Source organism: Oncorhynchus gorbuscha, linkage group LG23, assembly GCF_021184085.1.
Source record: "Oncorhynchus gorbuscha isolate QuinsamMale2020 ecotype Even-year linkage group LG23, OgorEven_v1.0, whole genome shotgun sequence".
NCBI classification, from domain to species: Eukaryota; Metazoa; Chordata; class Actinopteri; order Salmoniformes; family Salmonidae; genus Oncorhynchus; species Oncorhynchus gorbuscha.
The window spans coordinates 33,779,510-33,799,604 of NC_060195.1; the positions used below are offsets into that span (position 1 = coordinate 33,779,510).

The 20,095-nt window shown below is 42.9% G+C and overlaps 1 protein-coding gene across 7 annotated transcripts in view; it reads right to left on the reverse strand.

Moving 5' to 3' along the window:
- The window catches only part of LOC124011177 (fibroblast growth factor 13-like), a 227,056-nt gene that overhangs the window by 27,006 nt on the left and 179,955 nt on the right, over positions 1–20,095 (reverse strand). For 5 of the 7 annotated variants that reach the window (XM_046324282.1, XM_046324283.1, XM_046324284.1 and 2 more), the window contains one exon: positions 5,567–5,677. In XM_046324282.1, coding sequence (XP_046180238.1) covers positions 5,567–5,677 — 111 coding nt within the window. Of the gene's footprint in view, positions 1–5,566; positions 5,678–9,071; positions 10,030–12,166; positions 12,470–20,095 lie in introns of those variants that run through there. The other 2 variants (XM_046324288.1, XM_046324285.1) reach the window with 2 other exon arrangements.

Genomic DNA, 20,095 nt, shown 5'->3' on the forward strand with positions numbered 1-20,095 from the left:
GTTCACCTTATGACATCCAGCTTGCGTACTGCATAAGAGACAGAGTCTATAAGTTAAAGCTTATTATGCATAACTCATCATTAATTAGCTAAATATAAGGCTAATACTGCATTTCAAATGCATTTCATCTATATAAAAGGCAATCTATCAATCTAGAACAGGATTATCTGTTTTGGATTCAATTTGAATGGAGTTGATGGCGAGAGAGAAAGACTGCGAGAGAGTGCTCCCATGTGCACTGATTTAAAGCAACGATATTCGAGTGACAGGCTGTTTTAAAACACTGCAGCTGCAAACAAAAAATCTAGATATCTTTACAATTGAGAAATAAGGTGACCCCGAAAGTCAGGCGGAGATGGGTAAATTAGACACGCATTCAAACTGTATATTACTGTAGCATAGCCTATGCTGCAGCAAATGCAGGCCTACCCGTCACAAGAAACAAAGTTACCGTGATGAGATGATACTGTAGGTCTCCATGCATCGTGAACTGCGCTCCCTACTGAGATGGGCTGTCTGTCCCCACTATGAGGGTTGATGATTCATCATGAGGAGGCCGTAGAGAAGACACATTTAGACATCCCATATAATTTAACAGTTCCTTTTCATATAAATCATTTCTTTGCATTTACTGGTTTCTCACAGTTATTTATCCCAGGAAAAGGGAGTGGTTTTGGGCTGTATATCCAGGTACATCTCGGTATCCGACATATCCGAGTTTGTTGGGTGCCAGCAGAACGCTACCATAGTGCCAACTGTAAAGTTTGATGGATGAGGAATAATGGTCTGGGGCTGTTATTCATGGTTCGGACTAAGCCCCTTAGTCCGGGAAATCTTAACACTACAAAATACAATGACATTCTAGATGATTTCCTCTTTCCAACTCTGGCAACAGTTTGGGGAAGGCCCTTTCCTGTTTCAGTATGACAATGGCCCCGTGCAGAAAGCGAGGTCCATACAGAAATGGTTTGTCGAGATTGGTTTGGAAGAATTTGACTGGCCTGCACAGAGCCTTGACCTCAACCCCATCGAACACCTTGAATGAATTGGAAAGCCGACTGCGAGCCAGGCCTAATCGCCCAACATCAGTGCCCGACCTCACTAATGGTCTTGTTGCTGAATAGAAGTAAGTCTCAGCAGCAATATTCCAGCATCTAGTGGAAAGCCTTCCCAGACGAGTGGGGGTTGTTATAGCAGCAAAGGGGGGTTCAACTCCACATCAATGCCCATGATTTTGGAATGAGGTGTTCAACAAGCAGGTGTCTTGCTATTTTCAGAGGATCTATGTGGATAACTGGGTTTCATGTAGGTGGAAGTACTTTGTGGGTCATGTCGGTATGTTTTTTACTGTTGTTGATGTAGCTAATCTAAGTGTTTTTGTTGTTGAATGTATCAGTATGGGAATAGACAGGATTCCATTACATTCATGGTATAGGCGACCACATTCCTGCTACAGCTCATGCCGCTGCAGCACGACGGATTCTCTCCACTTAATAATGCTCGCTCTACCCCTTCCCATCTCTCTCTCTCTCCATCTATTTCTGCTGCAGCTCATCTGACTACATGGACCTATCTGCTTAATATTTTTCTCTCTCCCCTTTTCCCTCTCTTTGTCTGTTGGCTGCGTGCTGAGACCCACACACAGACACAGCTGCGGTAAACTTCATTTCAGGGGGATTACCAGCCAATCGGCCGCCTGGGATTTTCGAGAGGGGAAACTCAATTACTTGTATCTCACAGAACATCTGAGGTTCAACATGAACATAACAGTAAAACACATGCCCAGTCCTGGTAAGAGACTAACTAGGTTCTACACGAACATAACAGTAAAACACATGCCCAGTCCTGGTAAGAGACTAACTAGGTTCTACACGAACATAACAGTAAAACACATGCCCAGTCCTGGTAAGAGACTAACTAGGTTCTACATGAACATAACAGTAAAACACATGCCCAGTCCTGGTAAGAGACTAACTAGGTTCTACACGAACATAACAGTAAAACACATTCTACACGCCCAGTCCTGGTAAGAGACTAACTAGGTTCTAGTCCTGGTAAGAGACTAACTAGGTTCTACACGAACATAACAGTAAAACACATGCCCAGTCCTGGTAAGAGACTAACTAGGTTCTACACATGACTCCATATTATGCTATTGTTCCACTTCAAACCCTCTGTACTGTAGTCTGAGAACCATTCATATAGGAGATGATTATGAAGGAACAAAGCAGAGCTCAGATCGTCAGCATAAATATTACTGCTCAACATACAGAGAGAGGAGGGACAAACTAACACAGATTCAAATGTACCCGGTGACAAAGGCTTCCCAACCCCACGCCTTGATTAGCCAATTAGATCAATGTGTGTGAATCTTAGTTTAAGGGTATAACCGGACTTAAGCAGCATTATGACAGCAAGAAGGAGGTGGATGAATCGCCTTTGAGAATGTCTTGAATCGGTGCTCCTTCTTTGGAAACTTGGAAATTATTTGCGCTGGGCGATATTTTGCATAATGGTTCAGAATGTTGCCTATCTAATGATCTGATGTTAAAATAGTACTTCAAAAGTAAAAAATATCCTCCAGATATCTCAAATAATTCCATGCCCAAAAAATGACCTGCCCAGCTAGAGCAAAAGTTTGGCTGCTCCGGATTTGGTAAACAAAAGTTTAAAAAAACATCAACGAACACTGCTGGATATTCATGAGTGCTACCTCAGCAATGTTAGAATGCTTGTGTGTGTGTGTGTGTGTGTGCGTGTGTGTGCGTGTGTGCACTAGCATTTGAGTAGCTCCTCTCCCACCCTCACAAGACACCATAGCTCAGAGAGGACTGCGCTCCCGTCACCATGGAGACAAGAGCACCCAGCGCCTAACAACGCTATTTTTGGACCGGTGCAAACGGCTTCACTTTTCTCCCGTTCTTATCCAGCCAGCTCTATCATTTTTCTCTTCCAAGTGTTACATAACGTATCTCAATAGGACTGTAACTGTTAACAGCTCTATCTAACTAGCTCTAGGAGACGTGGGAGTGGGGAGTGGTTGGTGTGTGTTGTGTTCATTCTCTCTTCTCTAAGTAGGCTCCCTCCCTTCTATGTTATTCATATCTCCCTCCCCCTCTCCTCCCCGCGACGGCAACATAATAAAAGCAGACGATTACCGAGTCTGTTATTGCTCCGACTGACACGCAGGCTGCACAGGAACGGGTGTTCATTTGTGTGAAAGAAGTGTCATCTGGCTTAAGTGACTAATTGAATATAGTCGGGGCTAATTTACACTCTCACAGAATGCCACATTCGATTAGTTTCGGGGCGTTGGTGATCCGGGCAGCCGCAGGTATTACATTAGTGCCCTGACGACGAACCACGCGGCACCATGAGGCACAGGGCGGGCACTTCCGAGTCGCGCCAACGCCTAGGGAATGGCACTCTGGGGCTGTTAATAGTCTACCTACCACTCGGCCAAAGCAACTCTAGTATAGGTATTATCAGAACAGGGTGGGACTTGTGTTCCTATAACGACATCAGTCAATTACTTCTTAATGCAATGTTTTTACTGACGAGTGTCATAATGTCACAGCAGTATATGACATCCAATACCGTTGCCAGCAATTACAAAGCAGGAAGCAGCTGTCCCGTCAATAGTTACTATGCGGAGATCAGGATGAGAGCACAGAAAACCCTGGGACTCTCCATCAGTCTGTACATCTATCTAATATCTATCCACATGTGTTGGATTGTGTTTGTGCCTGGTGGATGTATGCTCTCGTTTTGCTAAAACCCATCTCTACTTTAATCGGCCCATTGTAGAACTCAGCACCCTGAGCAGTGGGAGTACTGGTACTGAATGATCAATACTGTGTGGATTACCGAAAGCCTGGTGTTACTAAGGTCTGTAACAGATGAAAAAAGCCAATCGGCCCCTGGACTGATCTCCCTAAACACAATATAATGCTGCATATCACTGCTGTAAGACACTTTCTATTCTAGTGTTTGTTTTACACATCTCAAAGGCTTTGGAGAATATGAGGAAGGGATAATATGGGATTTTCATTCTGATGAGGGATACAAATAGACTGAACCAAATACACTAAGTTTACAAAGCATTAGGACCCCCCCCCCCTCCCCTTTGCCCTCAAAACAGCCTCAATTCATCAGGGCATGAACTCTACTTGGTGTTGAATGCGTTCCACAGGGATGCTGGCCCATGTTGACTCCAGTACTTCTCACAGTTGTGTCATGTTGGCTGGATGTCCTTTGGGTGGTGGACCAGGACCATTCTTGATACACACAGGAAACTGTTGAGCGTGAAAAACCCAGCTATGTTGCAGTTCTTGACACAAACCGGTGAGCCTGGCACCTACTACCATATATCCCCGTTCAAAGGCACATACATCTTTTGTCTTGCCCATTCACCCCGCACACATACACAAACATCCTTCTTTAACACGTGACATCAATAAGGGATCATAGCTTTCACCTGGTCGGTCTATGACATGGAAAGAGCAGGTGTTCTTAATGTTTTGTACAGTCAGTGTAAGTCGATCTGTATGAGATACGCAGTAAATGTGTAGCAGTGGAGAGATCTCAAATGTGATCGGAGCGAGAAAGAAATTCAGCCACAATTTAGAACCGTATGCAGAATGTACAGATCAAAGCTGTGCTTCCTCTTTGAAACGGAACCAGCCAAGAAGTGTTCATTTGGTGTTCATTACTGTGCCAACAGACTGTTTACCGTGTTGACGCACAGTTAACCGATGACCGGGTTAATTTACATGGGAAATACGATGGTCAGGAATCAGCATGGAGTAGATGGGTTAGGTTGATGGACAACGTAGTATTCATTAGACACCCACGGAAGAAAACTGTCTTAAAGAGGAACTTGTCCAATAAAGAAATGCTCGTTTTTGTCTTCCGTTGCAAAAAGCAAGGGTTCCCAAACGTTTCGGTGCTGGAGACCACTTTTGTGATTGCAAATTCATCAGGGACCCCCTCAAAATCAGTACGCAATTCTGACTTTAGAGTGCTATAAAAATAGCATACAAGGAGTTTAATTATGACTGCTGCAGCACATGGCAAGACTTGCCAAGTCTCAGGCCCTGGGAAATAACATTTTAAAGCCCTCCCTCTTCATATTGGAGAGAAAATGTGCAGGTTTCAAGATAATTTCCTGCAATTCTAAACATTTTCCAATGGGGCCGTTTTTCAGTTTGAAAGCTTAGATTACAGTGCATTTATGTTCGAACCCATTTTTTTTGGGGGGGGGGGGATACAAGAAGTACTGAGTTAAAAAATGGATCATTGATGAAGTACTGTGGATCCCTGTGTGCCTCCCAGACCCTGCTGTACATCTAAGGGTAGCCTATATTGTAGATTAATAATATTGTATTTTACCTTCTTAACTTGTTCCACCGACTCCTCGGCCAAAGTCGTTTAATCTGTTGTTGCTAGAATTATTTATATAAAACCATTCTATTTGATTTATTATAATGATTAATTTTAAGCCCCGTTTGGGAACCACTGCCTTAATGAATATGTCCCTGGTGCCAGCCGAGCAGAGGAGACTTACTGTAGCCATTGTCCTCCTCCTTTGTCCCGTCGATGGTGCCATCGGCTTGCAGCTGCAGGTGGAAGCCCTGTCGACTGTACAGCTTCGTCACAATCCCCTTCAACTGGGGTTCTGAGGAGAGGGGGAGAGAGGGAGGAGGGAGAAGAGGGGGAGTGTGAGATTGGAGACAGGCTCTAATCCTGCATCAAGGCTTGTCTCATTCCTGGAGAAAGATGAAGTTGCATCAAGATGCTGATGTTGTTGTATAATCAAGGTGCTGGTTTCAGTTCAGTTTTGTGCACCCTCTCCAAAACGGACTGGGGTAGGGTGTGATGAGAGTTGTGCCCACACAGGAACCTTGTTCACCCATCCACCAGCCATGTATCTTATAACAAGATATTATGTAATCCTATAAACCTGGCACGCTAGGTTATAAACTACATTATAAACTGCTGATTGGATGACAGCCGTGGTAAGTCAGACCATATAGCACGGGTATGACAAAACATTTATTTTTACTGCTCTTATTATGTTGGTAACCAGTATATAATAGCAATAAGGCATCTCAGGGGTTTGTGGAATATGGCCAATATACCACGGCTAAGGGCTATAGCCAGGCACTCTGCTTTGCGTCGTGCATAAGAATAGGCGTGGTATATTGGCCATATACCACACCCCCTTGGGCCTTATTGCTTAAGTAACTAACCAGTCCCCCCCAGTCCTGCTCCCAATAGGACCAGCGTAGCCACATTCTCAGCTCTCCAAAGGCTCAAGGCCTTATTGCTTAAGTAACTAACCAGTCCCCCCAGTCCTGCTCCCAATAGGACCAGCGTAGCCACATTCTCAGTTCTCCAAAGGCTCAAGGGACCAGCGCAAACACATCTCTGCCTACGTCTAGAAGATCAAGCCATGGATACCGGCGTATGAGCAAACAGTTCCTATCTCTACCACACACAGGAACAGGGAAGGACTAGGGAGACTAGAAAGGAAGTCTGGGTTTATTCCAAAGGGGCCTGTGGCCGCACCTGAGAGGATTACATGGAGAGCAGGTGCTTGACAGTAAGAGTCAATATTTATCCAGGATAAGCACTGATTGATTTTTTAAAATGCTAACTGTCCATATTATGTTTGTTTGTTCCCTAGTGAAAATGCTGTGTTTTAAATATGGGGTATACAACTTCCTTCTATGGTGTAATGGATGGCCATGTATTGTGGGGGGGTAAATTCCATCCATCTATGCCATCCAAAGAAATGTTCTGGGACAACTACATTACAAAGTACAAATTCTGCTAGCCAATGGATTAACAAAGTCAGTAGTTCAAACTCCATCTAAAGAGATTTTAGTTGGGAAGGCGGTGGCCTATATCTTATATAAAAATAAAAAAAACCTGGAAGTGCCTATGATGACACAAGCTTGACATTTTGGTGTGTCATGTTCCGCTAAGAGCTATCCCTTCCCCGTGCTCCCTTCCCTAGAGGACTGTCCTTTATCGTCATTTACCACACCTTTCATCCTCTCTTTCATCTGCTTTACCTTTCAATACTGCCATTACTACCCTCACAAAGGTTACCGCCTGGCCAGTACTCATGCTTTGGCTATTTTTTTTTGCATCAGTGGCTCCCTACTATAGGAACCTTTTAAGTCTGATACATCAGGAGGCTGACGTCTTTTCAAAGGCAGAGATTTTCGCCAAAATGCCAGTCCACTAATCATAAGTAAACTGGGTGTGATGCTGGGTAGCCATCTGGGTTCCTGTAATAAGCATAAAGATGATTTCTTCAACGTTGCTTAAAATGCATTGAATGAAAATATGTGGATTGGAGACTTCTTGATTTGTAAATTCCCGTGCCATCTTCAAAACACACATTCACAAGGTGTTACATCACAAGGAAACAATGTATCGGAGACAGAGAATGGCGTCATAAGGTGAAATCAGTGGGCGGCTTTTTCTACCAGGAGACTCGGGGATCTCTACTCACACACTCACTGACACACCCAAACACATCCATACACAAACACACTCGCATAGCCGCAGCAGAAAAGTATCTTGCTTCTGCCGAGGCTCCACATATGTGTTACGTAAAACCACACTACCCCCCCCCCCCCATCCCCCCCGACTCCACAGTCCTGCCTCAGGGAGGTGGAAGAGGGGGATGAGGTGGGATGAAAGAGGGTACAGACTGGTATCATGGTATGGGTCCAGTTCTGAGGGAACACTGCAGGGTAGCTTAGCCCCAGCCCCCCGAGCAACACACCCCCACCTGCATAATGCACTTACAAAACAGCCTGAACCAGCCTGTGAACTTGATGGGAGAGGAATTATCTGGAGCTCATTTCGGTCTGAAAGCACAGGGCTGAGTCACGCTCAGCAAACCTCAGCGGTGCTCATTAACCAAGGGCCACGGCTAATGTAGCTTTGTAAACATCACAGAGAACCAGCCGTAAGGTAGTGCTGGTATGTAGCACAGCTAACGGTCAAAAGCAAGCCGGTCTGTTTCACTGTATACTCTGGTTGTGGATGTTTGGTTCTGGTTGTGGATGTCTGGTTCTGGATGAGGTTCTGTCTGGGCCCTGTAAGCTGCAGTGGCTAAGCCTTCACTAACTACATGAATCGCACCTTGGCAGACTATTCTGCATGGGCCATTCAGGGACTGAGAGGTCTGTTAGGATGCCTTATCAGTTTTTTGTTAGAGCACTGCTCTGAAATACAGACCGTCTGTCTGTACAGGAAATGTCCGTGGAAGTTTTTGCGGTTGGTTTTGAAATCCCCATATGTAAAGTTTAATACATGTGTACAGGATGTGTTAAACTTCACAAAGTGTGTTTGACATATTCTTCAGAAAGATATCCATATCCTTCACCATTTTCTAAACTTGGTGAAATGACACAAAACTATTCAAATGCTTGGGCGCCTGCTGTACATCCCGTGTCCCATGGTAGTACACCAAAGCAATATATCTGCATAGAGTCTTTTTTTTAAGCTTGCTCATGGTGGATTCAGACAACAGACATAAGCATGGCAATGATATTTAAAGACCACGGTGGGCTTGTGTTATGCTCTAATCCTGTTTAGCTGGCTCTATTGTAATGGTCCACATGGGATTACATGAGCAGACATTGAGGGATGAAGCACCAATATAATGCATCACTTAGGTAGTTATTAACAGTCTGAAATGTCATAGGTCACACTTTTGTGCATGAACTAAAATGCACATCCATAGGGAGACCTTCTAGCAGGGTAGCTTGATGTTGTCTTTCCTTTGACATAAATCTGCATTTATAGATTTTGATTAACATTCTATGGATATTTAAAAAAATGTATATATATATGTATCAATTCGAATCATTTATAAATGTTGATGTTGTTCCTATACCTATATAGCCACTTTGGTTGTCCAGCCCCCCCTGCCATTTGGTGCACAGAGCAGAGTTGGGGAAAGTGATGATGAAACTGAAGAAATGGCAACAGAAATCAAACGTATGAATGGTGATGGTCTAACGGAATTAGCGATACCCAAAACAGACCTGGTCGCCTCCGTCTCCTCTTCTTGGAGCCAAAGAGTTTGACCCGAGAGAACATAGACAGCCGGCTCGGTTTCTCGCATGGCTTCGTTTTGTTCGGGCTGCTAACGCAGCGGCAGGCATTAGATTTCTCCCGCTCCCTCGCCTGCCTTTTCTGCCGAATAAGGGAGCTGGCTAACGCTGCAGCCATGGCCAGTTTGACGGTTTTCCGGAGAAAACTTCCAGACTATGAAAAATGCTCTCCTCTACCCCTTTCAATTTTTTATTGGAAATCTTTCTCAAGCAGCAGTGGTCATCCAAAGATTCCTCAAATGCAAAGCGCAGTCATTGCTCGTTAATTGTGAAATAAATATAATAAATTCAAAATACAGTCAGTGCATAAAAAAGTACCTCCACTCTTCTTCAAAATGATGCCTATTAAATGTTCTGTAAGTTGATATTTTTTCTGTTGGTTTTGTTGGGCGTAGCTCGGTAAAGGTGCATCTTATCTCCGGGAAGAAAAAACAGTCCTCAACAAAAAATGACGAGACACATGTTCCACTCTCGTACAGCACAAATAGTGGCATTTCTCCAGCATCATAACTAACGCGCAGCTGTTTCCCTAAAAGCCGTTTTGCACCATCCCACAAAAGCAGGGATCATCATGCACATGAAGAGTGGCGCAGACGCAGGTGGTTGTGGACCGCGCTAATGCGCAGCCAGAAAAACACCTGTTAGAAAACGCAGAGAAAACGTTTCCAATGATGATGTTTTCCTCTTATCTTTTAGGTCGTTAATCTCCCTCGTCACGGGCAAAGCGCTGCTAGTACAGTGCACCAACTAAACCGGTTTAGTAGATAGAGCGACGGGAGAGGATAGAGAAACTAATTATTATAGAGATTAAATTTGTTTTCCCTCTCTTGTTCAAACAAGACGACATATGAAATAAACCGCTACAAACACAATATCAGACCCCAGTGCATATTGCACAGTCTAAGCTATACTGCTGCGCTCCGAGGGAGCATCCTAACCAGGCGCAGAACTAGCGCGGGGGGAACCGGGAGGGGGAGTGGGGGTGGAGGGGAGCATGAGAATATTCTGGTACCCTTTCTCTCTGTCCCTTCAATTATTCATTACCGATTCAATGAGTATGTATTTTAGGCATAACCATTACTCATGCGAAGGATTTATCAAAAAAGTTGGGGATGAAATTGCTCATAAAGCGTATGACTCGCAGTAGATCCCGTAGCCAACACGAATTAATAGACAACACATTTTCCTTATCATGCATTGTCAATATACAATTAGCCATGGCCTGCAATCATTTTAGCACTTTTAATTATGATTGTGTGAGATAAGCAAGGCGACCTGCATCCCCAAACTCCACTGCAGTACCTTGGACAACGACACTGCCTTGAGATGTTGCCCACTCCCACCTGCTTCACTGCAGACACCCAAACAAACGTGACCGTGGTGCTCAAGTGAGAGGTACGGTGACCAATGACTCAGAATGTGGGAAAGCCCTGACACAGTCGAAGATGGATTGGGCTACCTCTGCCACCTATACACTCATGTGAAGAAAAACTCTGAAAGCAGCCACTGGCATAAAACAAGACAGGGCGATGGAGTAAATGAGTCTCGGGTTGAAACTGAGCCATCATCAATATTTCACATCCTGTCTGTCCCTAGAGAAGGTTGAGGAGATGGACGTGTCCACATTTTTGACCAGCGTGTTGCCATGGTAGTCTGGCCTTTGCCTTACACTGACGGCTGGGTCAAAAATATATACTTTATAGATATTGTTATCTTCAACCTAGTCCTAGACTAAGGGCCACCTACACATATTTTTATCCGTTATTTACAACAAAACAATATGAGGATGTTGATGATAATGATGATACACATACGTTTGGAACAACTACGACGTGTAACGTTTGAGAAACATGGAGGAACGTCTACTTCTGACGTGAGACTGAGAGCTGGTAGTACATGAGAGCAACACATAACAGCGCACGCCCCTGATTCAATCTATCTACATTTTACACGTGGGAGTAAAAAAACTCAAATCGATGGCACGCAACTCAGTGAAACGGATCGTCATCGAACAAACTCCCTCACAACAAGACAGGAGTCATATCCTGCTATTGCATCAACTGCTAGATCAAACATACGTAAGGAGACAGCACCTCCCTCACTGACAAGGCTACTTTCAATAACTCCCTGAAGAAGCAGCAGTAGCTATACTTCCCATTCCTCCCTTTAAAACCGTCTCTGTTTCCTCTCTGTGCATCGTATCCTAATCAAAGCCTCCACAAGGGTGCCACCTACAGTCCAGATTTGAAGCTGCCGTACACAAACTTTGCATGATCCATAGATCAATAGTGCTGTACATTAGTAGGCCATTGCATACACTGCCACACGCAGAAGCCAAAGACCTGCATTTTTAAAATGATTTGTTCATAAAAATAAAGACAAACCTGTTACGATCAATTACATAGAAATAAACTATTCCCCAAACATTAATCCATCGATTACAGTCATAGCGAATAGACAATATTAAAAGCAGATTTCTGAAAAGACTCAAGACTCGAGAGTATAACAGCCTACATATTTGACTAGAAAGTTAGGTAGGGTATGCTTTTTCAAGCTTGATCATCCAATAATATCAACCTGAGTGATCTGTTGTGAATATATCATCTTTCAACATACATACCGTTTAACATATTACCGATATGTTTGTTACAATTGATATGCACCAATATGTAAAATGTCTAATTCTATCCATCAACTTCATCAAGTTTTATACATAGCCTACGTATAATAAACGGTAAACTTCCGACTAGTTTTATTTGGTAGACATCTACCGCACTTCTATCGCAGAGGTCATCTTTACTTCAGCACCATGGATAGCTCCGGCAAGAGGGCGTGCGCCTCTGCCTCTTCACAGTGCTCAACAGTCAAAAACAACCATCTTCCGCCACAGACCATGCAGCAAAACACAAAGTAAATTGGAATATAAGAATATCCACTGTGCATCAGAATGTAGGCTAGATCTCTAGAAGCCAGACAAACTGAAATCAAATGTGCAGAAACACTTGGAAAGGAGAAGAGCCGCCTACCTGACGCAGATTTTCTCAAGGGAAAAGTCTTGCTTCGATGCATATCTGAAGCCAAGAAAAGTGTCCTCAATATGAGCAAACAGTCGTCGGATCTTGGAATGAAAGCAAGAAGATGCTACAAAAGTTTAAACCAGATAATTCAAAGAACTGTCATCGGCGTAGACGTTAGAAGCGTAGAGGCGGGGCCTGCAGAAGATCATTAACTGACGAGCATTAGTGAGATGCCATTATGACTTTCTAAAATGCTCATTAAAGATGCATTTGGAGGTCTTGTTGATCCGGAGTGTAGTCACTAAACTGCTGTGCTCTCTGGGTCAGAAATTAAGAAAAGTGATCGAAAATGCTCGCTGAGATACTTCCTGCCGAGGGCAGAGAATAGTTTCCTCTCGTATTACAAAAAAAAAAATGGATGTAAAACGATCCTTTAATGTGCCGGGTAAACCGGTTAGGCAGAGGCCCTGTCCACTTTCGACTGAAAAGCATTGACGTACATCAACGGGAGATGACAATATGCATTAGCAGATGATTTTAACATGGAAGCTCTGTTTTTCTGGACACATAAGCAGGATTTAAAAACGGGTACAGTATTAACAGTGCCCTTCCACATTGTACATGGCTTTATCACAAACTGTCAAAGCCAAAGGGAAATGAAACATAGAATATCATTTAATCACGCCAACTTAAAGACACGATTCAAGCGTTCTTATAGCAAACAACCATCTTCCATGTCTAATCAGATATAAAATATGAAATATAGTTTACTGAACTTTACTTAGGGCTCTATTCAATCCGCATCGCGTAAGGTCAGATTTACAGCGTGATTGAATATTAAAGGCATTGCTCCCGCTTTAGCGGAGACTGCATTCCCCGTAAACGCTGTCGGATCAATCGGAAATGACCTTTACATTTCTATTGCGGAATCTGTAACGCTAAAGCGTTTCAGATTTAATAGTGTACATTAAGTATAAAAGAAAATGACTCTCCAAGACAAACATCAGTCATTGTAATGGTCTACATATGAAGGCCTGAAATGTGGTGATATTGTACTGTAGTCCTTAGAGGCAGATCCTAGCCAGCATTGAACACTAGATGGCGCAAGTGACTAGACTTCGATCGCTAGAGAACTAGCCATTGCGGATGCCAACAGACTGCACTTCAAAAAACGTACTTGGTTGAGGCCCTGCAAATTATGACCCCTCAAAGTAGTGGGGAAAGGGGGATACCTAGTCAATTGTACAACTGAATTGACTTCAACTGAAATGTGTCTTCCACATTTACCCCAACCCCTCTGAATCAAAGAGGTGCGGGGGGGCGCCGTGGGAACATTGGATTAAATGCCTTGCTCAGGGGCAGAACGACAGATTTTTACCTTGATATACACTAGTAACTACAGATCATGAGAGAAGAAACATTAGTGGGCATACACATTTACTAAAAGTTAACAATATGATTTGTTGAAGGGGACCACTATTTGCCCTTAGCAATTCTACATGTATTCTATAGGTTGTTTTGAAGGTCAGAAACATTAGATAAGGATATTTGTACATAAAAGGGTTGATATGTCACAATATTGATCCACAACGGAAGTGGATGCATTATTTTTCTCCTCTACTGTCGTGAGCCAGAACGCACCAAGCTGATGATGGACTCAAGGGACTACGTTCCTTAAATAGGTGGGAGTGATCAGGACCCTCTCTATGGTACAGTATGATGGGACATATACTGACACTAAATTCACCTCATAAATATGTATGTATGTATGTATGTATGTATGTATGTATGTATGTATGTATGTATGTATGTATGTATGTATGTATGTATGTATGTATGTATGTATGTATGTATGTATGTATGTATGTATGTATGTATGTATGTATGTATGTATGTATGTATGTATGTATGTATGTATGTATGTATGTATGTATGTATGTATGTATGTATGTATGTATGTATGTATGTATGTATGTATGTATGTATGTATGTATGTATGTATGTATGTATGTATGTATGTATGTATGTATGTATGTATGTATGTATGTATGTATGTATGTATGTATGTATGTATGTATGTATGTATGTATGTATGTATGTATGTATGTATGTATGTATGTATGTATGTATGTATGTACAGAGCCTTCAGAAAGTATTCATACCCCTTGACTTATTCCACATTTTGTTGTTACAGCTTGAATTCAAAATGGATTAAATACAAAATAATATTACCATCTACACACAATATAATATTGACAAAGTGAAAACATGTTTTTGACATTTTTGCAAATGTATTTAAAGTGAAATACAGAAATATCTAATTTACATCATTATTCACACCCCTGAGTCAATACTTGTTGGAATTAAAGCTGTAAGTCTTTCTGAGTGAGAAAAACTCTTTCTAAGAGCTTTGCACACCTGGATTGTGCAATATTTGCACTTCATTCTTTTCAATATTTTTAAAGCTCTGTCAAGTTGGTTGTTGACAATTGCTAGACAGCCATTTTAAATTCTTGCCATATATTTTCCAGCAAATTTAAGTCAAAACTGAAACTTGGTCACTGAAGAACATTCAATGTTGTCTTGGTAGGCCATTCCAGTGTATATATGGCCCTGTGTATACGGTTATTGTCCTGCTGAAAGGTGAATTTGTCTCCCAGTGTCTTTTGGAAACATGTTTTCCTCTAGGATTTTGCCTACGCTTAGCTCTGTCTTTATTTGTATTTTATCCTAAACAAGTCCTAGTCCTTGCTGATGACAAGTATACCAATAACATGATGCAGCCACCGCCATGCTTGAAAATATAAAGAGTGGTACTCAGTGATGTGTTGATTTGGATTTGCCCCAAACAAAATGCTTCGTATTCAGTACTTAAAGTTCACTTCATTGCCACATTTTTTCAGTTTTACTTTAGTTATTTTTTGCAAACAGGATGCATGTTTTGGAATATTTGTATTGTGTACAGATGTCCTTTTTTTCACCATGTCATTTAGGTTCATATTGTGGAGTAACTACATTGTTGTTGAGCCTCAGTTTTCTCCTATCACATCCATTAAACTCTGTAACTGTTTTAAAGTCAACATTGGCCTCATGGTGAAATCCCTGAGTGGTTTCTTTCCCCTCAGGCAACTGAGTTAGAAAGGACGCCTGTATCTTTGTAGTGACTAGGTATGTTGATACACCATCTAAAGTGTAATTAATAACCATTAAGCTCTAAAATATATTAAATGTCTGATTTTTTATTTTTACCCATCTCCCAATGTTCTTCTTGGTGAGGCATTGTAAAACCTCTCTAGTCTTTGTGGTTGAATCTGTGTTTGAAGTTCACAGCTAGACTGAGGGACCTTACAGATAATTATATGTGTGGGATACAGAGATGAGGTAGTCATTCAAAAATCATGTTAAACACTATTATTGCACACAGAGTGAGTGCATGCAACGTATTATGTGACTTGTTCAGCAAATATTTACTCCTGAACTTATTTACGGCTTGCCATAATAAAGGGGTTGAATACTTATTGACTCAAGACATTTAAGCGTTACATTTTTGTCTTAATTTGTAAAAATGTCTAAAACATCATTCCACTTTGACATTATGGGGTATTTTGTGTAGGCCAGTGACACAAAATTGAAATGTAATCCATTTTAAATTCAGGCTGTAATACATCAAAATGTGAATAAAGTCAAGGGGTGTGAATGCTTCTTGAAGGAACTATATGTATGTCTGACATTTCAAAGTGAAAATGACAAACTTCAGAAGCTTTATTAACACATCTGAAACACACTACAAGTTTGAAACGTTCTGCATTGCAGGAAAGTTCTCCTGCAGCAGTGAGATCAAATTAAGATCCTACATCTGTAGGTAGGTAGGTATGTATGTGCTGTATGCATTGATCTCTATAAAACCATGCCATCTGTTCCATGCACTGCCCATCAATAACCCTGACATTGGAGAAGTGGCCCCCAACAAGGACAAGAGGCAGACCCCCATGTTCTACTACAACAGTCTGTGTCTCAGATCCACTGTGGATAAGCTGAGACCATCAGTCAAAGGGACAGACTAGCTGTATCAGTGACTACATGGCAACTGAGGAGAGGTGGGCTGCAGTACACAAGCAGTACAAATAGAACATCACAAGAGATGCTGGGAAAGTGTCTATCTATGTGTACCTTCAACCATGGCTGTCTTTGTCTGAGTGTGGCATAAGCATGTGTCTAACTCAACTGGTAAGCTGGCTGCTGCTGTGATGAGATGGACTACAGATACCTTGCTCTCCGGTAATAACGTGCTCATGGCATAGGTTTTCAACTTGGGATGTGAGTGGCGAGAAAGAGAGATGGTCGCCCTGCTTCTCAGGGCTGAGGCGTGCGTGTGTGTGTCCATGTGTTCATGCGTGTGTTTGCCTGTATGTGTTTGCAAACCAAGTCTGTGTGACCTGCAGTGTGCCAGCCTGCCAGGGTTCCATTCATTACTGTTACCATCACTGTTCTTCTAACTTCTCTCCCAGCCACAGCCTCACAAGAGGGGGAGTAGAGCCTCCATGGACAACCTAAAGTCCAGTACAACACACAGGCGATTACAGCTATTAGAGCAACATACACAGTCAGCATTGCTTCAATACTATCAGTGCCATAAAAGGCAAACCAGTACAACACCAAGCTGTGAGCACAATCAGCAATATAGATCAATGGAGAGAGACAGGAATGCTGAAGCTAGATGTATTGGAGTGCCGAACCGTTGGTGTTGTGTATGTTTTGTATACAGAATGGGTGTGAAGTGTGTGCCAGGTTGACAGTGACTGCGTAGGCCAGGCTACTATTGTGCCGCCTGCTGCCATACAAAGGCACACAGATGGAGCGCGACGATCCCGGCGAGTTGTGCTGCTCACGCTGTGAACAAGGATATTTCAGACAGCACCACACAGCCTGCCTCCGTCACTCTGCCAGTAAACAATGATATCATTGATTCCTCAGAGAGCGGGTGCTGTTACATCTTCTACCCGCTAGGGGTACTGTGTTACGGAGTGCCATGAGATATGGGATGTGCTCCGAAGAGTGTGAACCTTGGGCTGCGTTTACACAGGCAGCCCAATTCTGATCTTTTTTTCTTCTTCACAAATTGTTCTTTAACCAGATCAGCTCTGAAAAAGATCTAATCACATCAGATCTTTTTACATCAGATCTGATGTGATTGGTCAAAATGCCCAATTAATGAAAAAAAAATCAGAATTGGGCTGCCTGTGTAAACACAGCCATAATGACCTCTGTAGATAGAGCCAAAAAAATGACTACTGTCTCCTATTAATGGCACCAGTCTATCAAGTTAAATCATTGTTAATTAATTTCTAATTTGGGATTGAGAGGTTAGGCAGAACTTGGGGGACAGGCATTGATTATAGTGAGAGGCTTAAACCTGATAGAGGTCAAAGCATCAAAAATATAATTGGTAGCATCCTGAAAGTACATTGAAATTCCTTAAAAGTACATTTTGGAATGTTATCTAAATCATTGCATTTCAAAACACTGAGCTCAGTGCAAGAGCTTCCTTGGTATAGTTCTGGCTCAAAGAAAGGACCTCCCATGGATGGAGAACAATATGGCATAATCTCTAATTAATAACGTTATATGGTAACAAATGAGGCAGTTCTACGCTGCATTGCTGCAGGCCTCTGCGTGCTTACAGTTAATTGGTTCTGCTGGTAAACAACAGCTACATCATCCATGTTGCAGCACAGTAGACTAGGCCACCACTGCCATGACGACAACCAGCGTTGCTATGGAGACTGTCCACCTGAGCATGTGTGATTGTTATGGGGATGGGGGAAGGGGTATTACAAGAGACAAGACCCTTCCTCAAGGCTCTGTGAGGAGAAGAGCTGGATCCTAGTTGTGGCTGAAAGGCTGGGCCACGGGGCTGGGGTGACAGCCTCAGAGCTCTCTGCTGCCCTCCAGGGCCTGGAGGACTGACTGCAGCAGCATATAATGACATGGACTATCGTGACTGGGACTGGTACCCCCAGGGTATTGACTATGATGTTGGGGAGCAGCTCTAAGCTCCACCGTGGGGACTAATGACAAAGCAGAAGAGCAGTTCTTAGCTCTACCGTGGGGACTAATGACAAAGCAGAAGAGCAGTTCTTAGCTCTACCGTGGGGACTAATGACAAAGCAGAAGAGCAGTTCTTAGCTCTACCGTGGGGACTAATGACAAAGCAGAAGAGCAGTTCTTAGCTCTACCGTGGGGACTAATGACAAAGCAGAAGAGCAGTTCTTAGCTCTACCGTGGGGACTAATGACAAAGCAGAAGAGCAGCTCTTAGCTCTACCGTGGGGACTAATGACAAAGCAGAAGAGCAGTTCTTAGCTCTACCTTGGGGACTAATGACAAAGCAGAAGAGCAGTTCTTAGCTCTACCGTGGGGACTAATGACAAAGCAAAAGAGCAGCTCTGAGCTCCGTCGTGGGGACTAATGAAAAAGCAGAAGAGCAGTTCTAAGCTCCACCGTGGGGACTAATGATAAAGCAGAAGAGCAGCTCTAAGCTCCACCGTGGGGACTAATGACAAAGCAAAAGAGCAGCTCTGAGCTCTACCGTGGGGACTAATGACAAAGCAAAAGAGCAGCTCTAAGCTCCACCGTGGGGACTAATGACAAAGCAAAAGAGCAGCTCTGAGCTCTACCGTGGGGACTAATGATAAAGCAGAAGAGCAGCTCTAAGCTCCACCGTGGGGACTAATGACAAAGCAAAAGAGCAGCTCTGAGCTCTACCATGGGGACTAATGACAAAGCAGAAGAGCAGTTCTTAGCTCTACCGTGGGGACTAATGACAAAGCAGAAGAGCAGTTCTTAGCTCTACCGTGGGGACTAATGACAAAGCAGAAGAGCAGTTCTTAGCTCTACCGTGGGGACTAATGACAAAGCAGAAGAGCAGTTCTTAGCTCTACCATGGGGACTAATGACAAAGCAAAAGAGCAGTTCTTAGCTCTACCATGGGGACTAATGACAAAGCAAAAGAGCAGTTCTTAGCTCTACCATGGGGACTAATGACAAAGCAAAAGAGCAGTTCTTAGCTCTACCATGGGGACTAATGACAAAGCAAAAGAGCAGTTCTTAGCTCTACCATGGGGACTAATGACAAAGCAGAAGAGCAGCTCTGAGCTCCGTCGTGGGGACTAATGACAAAGCAAAAGAGCAGCTCTGAGCTCCACTGTAGGGACTAAAAACAAAGCAGAAAAGCAGCTCTGAGCTCCACCGTGGGGACTACACAACTACCAACAAAAGGAGCAGCTCCTTGTCTATATACATGTTTGTATTTGTCCACAGTGGCATTTCTGGTATTTCAGAAATAAAAATAATCAAACATAAAAATAGCAAACATGGGAACAAAGGGCTGTGAAGTCCATCCAACATTAATTCAGTACTGTCTAAACTGTACACCAGACTCTTTCCTCATTAAACCACTGTGCAGTAGCAGATAGGCCTTACATCTCACTTAAAGCACACAGGAAATAAGCAGAGTAGCAGACTAGATCTAATACCTGGCTATTACCATATGCCCCCTCACCTTTTGCCTAGCAGACTTGGAGATCCGAGTCTGGCAGAGTAATTATGGGGTGTTCTGCCTCAGAGGAGTGGGGGAACAGACGTCAACAGTCTTAGACGTCAATGGAGACTAATTATAAGAACACATGGTGCTATCCAAAGACTAAAAGCAGAGTTGTTCTGCCTAACTTTCTGTCTGACTGACTACTCGACTGAGAAAAAACGGCTATTGATCAGAGACTTTGAATTCTCTTCAGCCACTATTAATATTCATTCACACGCCTCAAAAGGTTTGATGTGACGCTGATCAGACAGAGGATATTTAGTTCCACAGCCTTGGTGTCTCCATCTTCCCTATCAAATTGTCACATCCACAAATAATGAAGAGAAACGTCATTCG